The sequence below is a fragment of the Cebus imitator genome, unplaced genomic scaffold (genome assembly GCF_001604975.1).
Source record: "Cebus imitator isolate Cc_AM_T3 unplaced genomic scaffold, Cebus_imitator-1.0 Scaffold202, whole genome shotgun sequence".
Classification (NCBI taxonomy): Eukaryota; Metazoa; Chordata; class Mammalia; order Primates; family Cebidae; genus Cebus; species Cebus imitator.
In genome coordinates this window covers 3,556,750-3,567,678 of record NW_016107517.1, presented here as the reverse complement: position 1 = coordinate 3,567,678, position 10,929 = coordinate 3,556,750, and the positions used below count along the sequence as shown (strand labels likewise).

At 47.8% G+C, this 10,929-nt stretch overlaps 1 protein-coding gene across 3 annotated transcripts in view; it reads left to right on the top strand.

Annotated features, from left to right (window-relative positions):
* Positions 1 to 3,587: 3,587 nt before the first annotated feature.
* NPAS2 (neuronal PAS domain protein 2) overlaps positions 3,588 to 10,929 on the top strand; it is a 172,248-nt gene continuing 164,906 nt past the window's right edge. For 2 of the 3 annotated variants that reach the window (XM_017547922.2, XM_037745512.1), the window contains exon 1: positions 4,293 to 4,656. In XM_017547922.2, the coding sequence (XP_017403411.1) occupies positions 4,511 to 4,656 (146 nt within the window). In that variant the 5' untranslated portion in view covers positions 4,293 to 4,510. Of the gene's footprint in view, positions 3,864 to 4,292; positions 4,657 to 10,929 lie in introns of those variants that run through there. The other variant, XM_017547924.2, reaches the window with a different exon arrangement.

Sequence of the window (10,929 nt, the reverse complement as noted above, 5' to 3'; positions counted from 1 at the left end):
AGTCAGTTTCCAATTATTGGGTTCTAAGGCCTCTTCTTCATGTTTATATGGACCCAACTTCCCTTTGCCTTGATAACTACAATTTTCTTCTCTAGCATAACATTATTCTACCCAATGGTGCATGGTATAGTATTGTGTTTTATTTTTCTTCTGAGTTTTGAAGTGAAAACTGATACTCAGAGGTAAGAATCCAAAAATGGGCTTCTGGGCATTCACATGAAAGAAGATTGCCTTCCCACCTTGTGATTAACTAGAAAAACTGTGCTAACCCTGTTCTTATTGTCTGTTCCAAAGCTTGTGCTGAAGTCACTGAATGTGTATACACAACAAGAGTCCCAAGCCCTGGGCTAGTGCTATAATTCATATAGCAGCCCACACATTCTTGCCCTTATGTAATACCGTAAATGAACACCCATAGTCACCCAATACGTATTTTGAAAATTTAATGTATCCATATTTTAGATTAGGATATGCCACAGATTCAACTTCTATGATGGAAAAGACTATCCAATTTGACTGTGAGAACTTTGAATTATTTTACTGATCTCTCTAAAGACTGATAGAACTGACTGCAAACATTTTTGATCCTCCCTTCCATACATTTTGATTCTTTGAAAAATATCTGGGGTTCCTGAACACATCAAGGCAACATTCAATGAGTAAAGCCATGTTCTTTTAAAGGACCAATGACTGGGACCCTGAGAGACTGTCCCATAACTGGCCATGCAGTTTTGAAATGGCTTTTGCTCCATGCTGCACATTTTGAATAATGCACGAATTATGATCTATTGTAGCTTGGTTTTATTATTTGGTTAGTGAAAAATCCAAGCACCAATGCCACCTCTTCCAAGAAGCTCATCCTGAATCCTTCCTCAGCACCCATGGGGTATCTACTTCTGATTTGGAGGGCTTTCCTGGCCCTAGCTCTATTTGGCTCATGTTTATGCCTGCCTCAACATTGTAAACCCTCTGTGTACAGAAACTGCCTTCATGTTCTCTTGATCCTTCACAGGCCAAGCCCAGCCTGACTCATGGCAAACCTTCAACAGATATCAGTAAAAGGAACTGAACTCTCAAATGCATAGAATGAACATGGGGTCAACCCTCCTCTGGAGCTCTCTTCTGTACATGGGGGAAACTGCCTAGTTTAACTGGCTTCTCTGCTGCAGAATCCACTCTGCCTTCTGGGAAGATAGGATATGTGGCCTATCTTAGAGGTATCCTTCCCACCTGGGTGGGTTTAATATTAGGAAATGGGATGGAATTTGGAATAAACATGGCAAACACATACACATCATCTCCAAGACTAAGAAGGCAGAACCCACATTTAGTTGGGGTATCTACTGGACAACAGAGAAACAAAGACCACAGCAAAAATACTTTTTGCACAGCAGAATTATTTGATGAGTTATTACTACAGGATATTTCAGGTTTCCTGAAAGACCATTTCATGATTGTTCAACAAGTTCCCAAAAAGGGAGTAGGGGAAGGGAGTTGGAATCTTGTCCAAAGCAAAAAAGGAAGGGAGGTGACTTTAAATTCTGCTTTAAAAGTGGTTAGAAGTATACAACTTCAGCCTTTAGTAATATTAGTCATGGCCACGCTCTAAACGCAGGGTGAAACCTACTTGCCTGGAGGAAAAGGACAGGGTAGAAAAACAAAGCAAAATAAAATACATCGGAAAAAAACGTTTTTTCTTTTGGAAAGGGAGGGACTTCAAAATCATGACGGGCCAAATGCCTCCTCCTCTTTCTTGAAAAGCCCTCCAAGTCAGAAGCAAGCCTGAGAATAACAGCTGCTCTTAGGATGCTCAAAGCTCCTTGTAGCTGATTATTTTTCAGGAGGAGAATTAGACAAAAATAATACAAGTGGGAAATAAAGAGAATGACCTACTTTGCAGGGGGGGAAAAAGGAGCTCTGTGTGAACGTTTTGATCTAATTGACGGTGTGGGGTTGCATGCCCAAATAAGGCGCTGCGGGTCGGGTCTGCGCGGGAGAGGGCACGTTTCAAACTGGAGGGAGAGGACGACTGTCAGAGTAACCGCGTCGGGGGCGATCCCCAGTGCACCGTAGGGCCTGGTGCGCTCGGGGCAAAGGCCCTAGGAGGCCCCTTCTGGCCACAAAATCGAGTATGACAGAAAAGGGCCAGCGGGGGCGCTTTCCTTCCAGTGCCACTTGCCAGGATGTCCGAGGGAAAGAGCGCAGCGTGGGGCCAGGCACCTAAGCGATGTCAGAGAAGAGGTGACCTCGTGGGGGCGGGCAGGGGGACCTTTCCCCTCCGCCGGGCTTCCACTGAGGCCCCTCTCCTCTGTGAACGCAGCCGCCCGGGTGGAGGGGAAACCGGCCACGGTTCTGGCCCTCGGCGGGGCACACGGTCTCCGGTTTTCACCCGGCTCAGTCTTGGAGCCCCGAAGGGCATAAGACAGCAGCCCCGACTCCCGGGAACTATTCCTGTACCTCTGCCTCCGCTTGGTGTTTGCGGGAGCCTTGGTAAAAGCCTCCCTGTTTCTCGCGCGCGCCTCTCTCCAGCTTCTCTTTTTCTTGGATTCTCGCCTGTCTCCTCCCACAGAGGGAAAAAAAAAAAAGGTCACGTATGTTTGGAAAAATATGTAGGTCAGTGGAACATTTCCTGCACTGGTGCAAAAGGAGAGGAGGGCAGCGGAGGAGGGGAGGGAGAGGCAGAGTGGAGCTCCGAGTGCGCGCTCCTGGCCGCAGCCCCACACCCCACGTACCTCTGCCGGGGAGGGGGGCAATTAGCCGGTTCCTCTCCATCCTTGACCCATTTTTCCGGACCAGCTACGTTCGCCTTAAAACAGGCACTGGTTATTCCTCCCCAGCAGTCACTGCTGTCCTTCTGCGAGCACCGCTCGCCCGCATCTCTCCCGACCCCCGCCTCCCAGCTGCCCCCGGGCCGCACCCCCGCCGCTCATTGAAAAATCGCAGTGGTCCCAGCAGAGAGACGCGCTATGTACCTTGGGTCGAGACCTGCGCGCAGTCCTACCCCTGGAGGACAGTGTGGAGGGGGTGACAGTCGCGTGTTCGTCCCCCCTCACCCCCCGCGCGCGATAGCAGGGTGGCGGCCCGCACTGCAAGGGTCTGCACTAGGCGGGGTCGGAAGATTCCTTGTTCCCCCCGAGTGACAACTTTAATGGGACCTCGGCTGGCAGCCTCTGGTCCACTTGCTTCTCCTCCGGGCCGGCTCACCTGGAAGCACAACCCCCCCTCCCCCAGCCCCGGCACCCAACCCCAACCCCGCGCCCCAGGCCAGACCCTGCCGCACGTCCCTTGCAGCCCAGCAGAGGCGGCGGCGGCCTGTGGACGCGCGGGTATCTGCGCCGCCCGTGGAAGCCAGGGGTCTAGGGGCCCGGGGGTCCGTCTGCCTGCGGTGCGCCCGGGGGTTAAGTCCCAGGCTGGGTCGGGGCCAGGAGAGACCCTGCAGGCGGAGGCAGGCGAGGGAAGGAGGAGGAGGGGGAAGAGGAGGAGGAGGAGGAGGAGGAGGGGGAGAAGGGGGAGGTGGAGAGGGAGGAGGGCGGTGGGAGGAGGCTGGGGAGGAGGCAGAGGCGGAGGCGGCTCTCCCCGCCGGCTCTGCGTGCGGAAGAGTTTGCCGCGCTAGCAGCCGGCCTCCCGCAGGAGCCTAGGGACCCGCGCGGCTGCGGCCCAGTAGCGGCGGCCGCGGAGCTCGGAAACCCGCAGCCGCGGCGGCGGCGGCGGCGGCGGCGGCAGCGAGAGCAGCGCCTCCCGCCGCCGCCCGGGAGGAGCTCGCAGCGCCCGCTCGCCGCCTAGGCTCCCAGTGGCGGCGGGAGGCGCGTCTCCCTGGCCCAGTCCGCGCCCGGCCCCGCGGGGCCGCTCCGGCCCGCTCCGAGGTAAGGGGCCGCACCTATGGGCGCGGAGGACCCGGGGTGGGGAGTACGTGCACGCGGGATCGCAGGACTCGGTCACCTGCTCGCCGGCGTGGAGGACGCGCGGGGGCGGAGGGGCGCTCAGGAGCCAGGGGCGCTCTGGCGCGAGGCTGCGCGGCGCCGGGGAACCCGGACGCGGGATCGCGGAGAGGTGGGTTCCCCCCCACCACCCACAGGCCGAGTGGGGCTTCGCATCTTGCAGGACGGTAGCAACCGCTGGGCCGGTGGGTTCCGGGCGCGTTTCGACGCAGAAGGCAGAGGACTGGGCACCCGTGCCTCGGAATTTGGGGGTCCTCGGGGTGTCCGACGGGGTGGATAGTGATCGTGCCCTAGGGCAGCAGCTTTAGGGATTGCCGGCTGTTCTCTTCGAGCCCCATCGCGCGACCCCCGAAACGTCAGGGGTCCTGGACCCCTGGAGAGCACGGCGTGCGCGTCCTGGGCCCGCGGCCTCTCGGAGTCCCTAGGTCGGAATTGGTTCCGGGCGGGATTGGGTGCGGAGTTGGCGCCCCCAACCCCAGTGCGCGCAGAGAGCCTGCAACCCGGTTCCTCGCGTCGCTTGCCCCCCTCGGGTGCTCCCCAGGTTGGATGTCTGCGTGTCGTTTTGTTGAGAGATGGCCCCTTTCCCAGCCGAGGAGGGACGCACCTTTGACCTTTCTGAAGAGCTGGGCAGGTCGGTAACCAGGGAAGGGACAGACACCACAGGGCTAAATTCAAAACCAGCCCCGCTCCTCTGCTTGCCACTCCTTAATTGCTCAAGGTAAGAAAGTTTGTTTCAGCCCTGTGATTCATAAATAATTAGTAACTAGTTTTGTTGATTAAGCAAGATGGAAACCTTGAATGTACACACGCACTTCCACGAAGTCTAAACACTCCCCAGGTTGTATCCGGGAGGCTTTAGTACGGAAAGTTAGAAGACGTGGAGTTCAACAGGTGTTCAGGAGGGTCCCGGAGGGGAGTTTCGTTTTTACCCGCTGCTTTGGCATCCACCTCAACTTCATTAAAGTGGTTAGACTGTTTTCTCATGGGTAAAACATGGAGTACTTATTAAATTAACTTAATCAGCAGAGATGAGCTAAACCGTCATGATCATTTGGAACCCAAACCTTATTTTTCTTAATAGGAAGGTTTTTCCTGTTTGGACTTCCCAGGTAATTAGCTCTAAAGTAGTTCCCAGCAAGACAGCTCTGCCAGCACCTCTGTCTCGCTCACTGTAACTTGGTCCCCATCAGTGAATTGACCAACTAATTATGGCTTGCATTAAACACAGAGCTGCCCTCCTTGGGAGGCACCGTTCACATTCAAATGCACACACTAGCTCCATCTTTCTGCCACTAAGATCTCCTTAAAGGAAAAAAGTTTGCCAAAAATAACCCCCAAATAAACAGTGTAATGTTGAAAAGAGATATCCTGACCTTCACAACTATTTTATAAAAGCAAAAAATCAGTGTTTCATTACAGTGCTAAACCAGGGCCAGTAGAAGTATTGGTATCTCTCAGCAGTCTACTTAAAGATTTAGTTAAAAATAAAGTGTGCGACATAAAGACATTCAGTAATTATCTTCCATCTCACAGAGAGATGTGGAGTATGGCTTAGAAGAATTGTAAATGCGCTGCTTTTAGCCATTTTCTTCTTCGAAATCGATGCCTCTATTTATTTGCTGATCTGCCTCACTGTGCATAAATGTAGAATAGGTTTTATTCTCACTGCTTCCCAGAGGGGCTCCTGTGGAGGTGAAAGAAGGGAATACATTGTAGAGGAAATATGTCATTAATAAAACGTTACCCCCCAAAGAGTTAAACAAGCCAAAAAGAACCAAGTGAGCCTTTACTAATTAGTGGTCTGATGAGAGAGTGTTCAGATGGTGACTAAAGAATTGATCTTTATGTAGGAAACAACAATTGTTTTTAAGTTCATTTGGTTATCTTAAAACGTTTGGACCCTTTAACAAAATTTCTGCTGTTTAATAATGAAAATGATGAAAATGGTCAAAGATAACACACGTCACCTGATGTGTGCCATGTTTAAGCTGAATTCACCTTATTTTTTTAAACAATCTTTCTTAACTCTTGGTGATCTTTATAGCTCACTCAACACCCGCAACTTATTAGGTTAAAGACTGAAAGTTAATTTCTTCACATTAAAATAATAAGGCACGAATATCCTTTTTAATATCACAATCTTTATATGTCCACTTTTTTTAGAGTCTTGATTTTGAACCTTAAGAACCCAAAGGGCTAAGTCTTCTTTCTTAATTTTTAAAACAAGCATGTGTTTTGTTCTTTACAGGAATCATCAGTTCTCCCAATGTGATCGAGACACTGTCCTGTGCTAATTCCATGCACGGTGTGACTCTTCTTTCCCAAGAGAGGTCAAATTTCGAGGTGTTGAAAATAGCCCAGTGACTCAGTATTCTAGGCTGCTTTATGCTAATGGTTTAATTGGCTGCATCATAGGAAGCATCTAATTGAGTTTCACATTTAAATAGTGGATATGGTACTTGGTGCATTGTTTGCTTACAGAAATGTCTGATTAGCATGTTCCTGATCTTCATTCTATTTGTAGCAAAGATGGGAGGTCAGGGACTGTCACATTTCATATTCTCCACAGCGTCTCATCCCGATGGGTCCTTGTTCAGAATAGATGCTCAGTAAATAGGTGTGGGAAATGAGCTGAATTGTTAGTGATCACTATCCAAAGGTTAGAAATTTCTGAATGCTAATGGAGTACTTAACTATGAGTAATTCGATTTTAAATCTCAAGGTGATGATGATTAATAGTATCTCAGAGCACTAAATAAACATGTATTAAATATGAGTGTATGTTTAAAAGGGGGATTTTTAATGCAGCCTTTAGCTAAGGCACTACTGCTTCTCACTTGAATTCTTTAACTGAGATTACGACGACTTGGCATTTTAAGCAAAGTCATTTCTAAGGTGAAGTTCCCCCAGAGACCACTTGAACTTTTGCAAGTCTTAAAACAATGGGTGGTTCCATTTGATGGTTCAGGATAGAAAGGAGAGTGTTGATCTTCTACACTGGTATGAAAAAAAACTCTGTATAAGGAGACAGAGGATGCTGGATATTGTAGTGCCTGAGAATCACCTGGGGCCCTTGGCTAATGCAGATTCTAACTCAGGACACCTGGGAGAGGACCTGAGCTGCATTTCTCACGGCTGCCAGATGCTGCATATTGGCAAGGTTCTGGGGTGCATTGAATCGAGTTCAGCATATTTACTGAGCATGTGCTACCTAGAGAGCCCAGATGATATAAAAATGAGAAGATGGGTTGTACCTGCCCTTGAGGAGCTAACAAGATGAGGTGGCAGGGAGAGAGGGAGGGATTGGAAACTGAAAATGAGGTTCTGGGATGCCATTCTGCAGGGTGGTGGCCAGAGAAGGACCCAGGAAATGAGAGTTGCTGGGAGGGCTTCCACATTGCTGACATTGACCTGTAGTCATATTTGAATGGAGAACCTTGTGACTTGGCAGGAAATAAAGTGCAGATTTTGAAGTCAGACAGACCCTGCATAGCCTCCCTGCTCAGCTATGGGAATTTTTAACCTCTCTGAGATTCAGACTCCCTGTCAGAAGAACAGTGCAAATGATGCTTACCTTGCCAAGTTTGTAGGATTACCAGTAAAGGACGCGTGTTAGGCCTAACAAAAGTGATTGCTTGTATTGCTGTTGATAAGAGAGAGGAGGCTGGAAAGCAAGGAGGACGAGGAGGTTCCTAAAATATGTTCTATGTAGTTCACCAATTTCGAGATTCAATTTGGTTAACCAGAAAATCCAAGGCCGGATATGGAGAACCGGGCTAGAGCCGGAGGGCAGGCAGCTGTGGAAGTTAACTAGTAGCAAAATGGAATTGTTGGGAGCATGCTTATCTCCACCCTCCCCTGCAATCTCCTGGCTTCTAGTTAGCTTTGTTGAAAGCCCTTCCTAGGATATTTTCATCTGAAGCTGTTCCTGGTACTTAAGCTGTAGGTTCTGTTGATCAAGACTGCTAGCAGCAATCAGGTGCTCTTTAAAAATATAGTGGAGAGGGCAAACACCTCTCCCCTTTGAGGGGCATTGGTCTGTTCCCTGGTGGGGCACTTTCTAGGATCAAAGCCATCAATTGGTCTTTCCACTATAGTATGAGTTACTTGAAACTAGTACAGGCCATGTTGGAATTCACCTGGGGTGCTTTTTATGCTTCACGCTCTGAGATGATTGCTTCCTTCCGCCATCTAGGAGAAACGGATATTCTAAGGCAATGGTGTTCTTCACCCTGATATTAGGAGGGGTCATCTGGGTGGCCCTGAAAATACTTGAACCAGCATCACTCTTGCTTTTTTTTTTTTTTGAGACAAAGTCTCGCTCCCTCGCAAGGTGCCAGGCTGGAGTGCAGTGGCGCGATCTCAGCTCACTGCAACCTCTGCCTCCTGGGTTCAAGCAATTCTCCTGCCTCAGCCTCCCAAGTAGCTGGGACTACAGACGTGCGCCACCATGCCCAGCCAATTTTTGTATTTTTAGTGGAGACGGGGTTTCACCATGTTGGCCAGGATGGTCTCGATCTCTTGACCTCATGATCTGCCCGCCTCGGCCTCCCAAAGTGTTGGGATTACAGGCGTGAGCCATCGCGCCCGGCCCCCACTCTGCTTTTTAAAAATATATTTTGGTATTCTATTTATTATTTGCAAAGGCAATTTCTTTGCCACCACTTGCCTTCCAAGTTCCCTAAAAGTAAACCTTGAAAACCAAATTCTAAGAGGATGACAATGGCAGTTTGATGTTTAGTGGGAAGGAAAAGTAAAGGAACCCCTGGAACCAAGGCAGGCCTGGGTGAGGGTGGAGCTGAGAGAGAGAAAGGAAGGCATCCAGCATGGGAGTACCAGGACAGAAATGAGAGCAGTGGTGGGGGCTGAAGGTGGGAGGTTGGCCCCAGGACCCAATTTGTGGACTTTGCTGCTTTGCTGAAGACCATGGCAGATAGTCTTCCCAGACCACTGAAAATCATCCAGGCTTCCAGAAGACGCAAGCCCATCTGCAGGCAGACAGGTGACGAGGTAACAGAACCTAGCCGCGTGATTCTTCTAGCCTCTTCTGAGCCAAAAATGACGTGCACAATTTTATGAAGGATATTTATGTCCCTTGGTGGTAAAATATTAAGAGCTTGAGGTCATCTTAAAAATTATCGTTTTTCTGTTTATAAAAATACATCGTTTTTGGAAAAGATAGAAAAGAAGAAAGAAAACCCTCAATTTCAAGATATATTTTCCATTCTCAGTGTTTTTTCCTGTGCATTAAAATATTTTTATATTAGTTTGTCCGAAAAAGCATGTGGATATAATCTTGTAAACATTTTCAAATAGCACAGAACCATTTCTAGCAGAGAGAAAAAAATTCCCTTCATCCCTGTGGCCTACCCAATAATCATCTCCCCAGCTTTTATTTGCCTAGCAGAAACGGGATTTTGTACAGTAAACTGCCATCCCACACCTGCCTCAGGACGTTTATCTGATCTGCCGGGAAACCCTGGTGAGGGTAGGCCTGCTGCCCTTGCCAGTGACTGGCTCAGGGTGAGCATGTGGATCCTGTTCTAGCCGATACGATGTGGGTGGGCTACTGGGAGGCATCTGGGAAGGTTTCCCTGGTCTTAAAAGAGGCAAGAAAGGAAACAGCCCTTTCCTGCCACTGGATACTGTGATGTGTGGCCATAATACCTGCAAACTGGGCAACCAACAGCCACCAGAGGGGCTTGGCCAGGTCTCAGCTGACCTGTGGAAGAATGCAAAGGTGAAGAAGGGAGGGGGGCAGGGGGTCTCCATGGTACCCTTGACCTTCCGGATTACCAAAGGAAGTGTCTGTTTTCGAACATTTATGAGATCATGAAACCATTGCCAGATGAAGCAAGCTGAGTTAGGTTTTCTGTTGTAGACAAAAGCATCCCATAACTCTCCACCCTTCTCAGGAGGTAATGACTGTTAACCATGGGGCATGTTCTGTTAGTCATTTTTGGTGCATTTACATATACACACGCGTACACTTTTAAAAACTAGAACTCATTTTATGTATATTATTTAGCAACTTAATATGGCATGGATTTTTCATGACATATCTACTTCCTTATTTTTAAAGGCTAAGGAGTATTATTCAGAAGTTCAAATAGGACATAATTTACTTAACCCATCCCTATTAATAAACAATCTGCTGGGTTTGTTTCCATTTTTTCACTATTACAGCTTTTGAATTAACTTCCTTCTCTGTATATCTTTGTGTACATTTCAAGATTTTCTAGGTCAGGGATTACTAGGACTCCTGGGTAAAGGCACATCTGTTTGAAATATTGATAGATGCTGCCAAATTGAGGACTAAAAAAGCTATGCCCATTCACCTCCCCAACCACAGTGTGTAAGGTGCCTTGTTTCCATGTCTTAACATGAGATATTTTCCAGCTTTTAAATCTTTTCAATGCATTTTCACATGTTTGAGATAATACCGTTTTACAGTTTTCTATTCTGGTTGTTTATCTTAACCTGAACATAAGCATTTTTCCATGACATTAAAAATTTAGTGTAAACGTAATTTTATTAGCTACATAATAGTCAATTATACTTGTTTTTGGAGCATTTCAATAGTACGTGAAGATGCAAAGGAAAATATTTGAAATAGAGGTTGTCTATGAAAATTAAGTGGATATGACGGACCTTGTAGTAAAACCGAAAATTTCCTGGAAATGGTGTTGGGAGACACACCCCCCCAGTGATATGTTTCCAAGAAGACCCTGAGGAGATGGCCTTCCAGGCCTTCTCAATCCAGTCAGATGGTAGGCTGCCCCCAAGCATTTCTAAGAAGCTTTGTTGCTTTTAGAATTTATCAGATTTACAATCAGACAGGTTCTGAATTCAGTTCTCTCAGTGTACAGTAGTTATACCCTTCGTACATTGCAAGAGACATAGCTGAAAAGTAAATTTGCTGTATTCTTTGAATTTTTTTTCTTTTTTTTTTTTTTTTTTTTTTTTTTTTTTTTTTTTTTTTTTTTTTTTT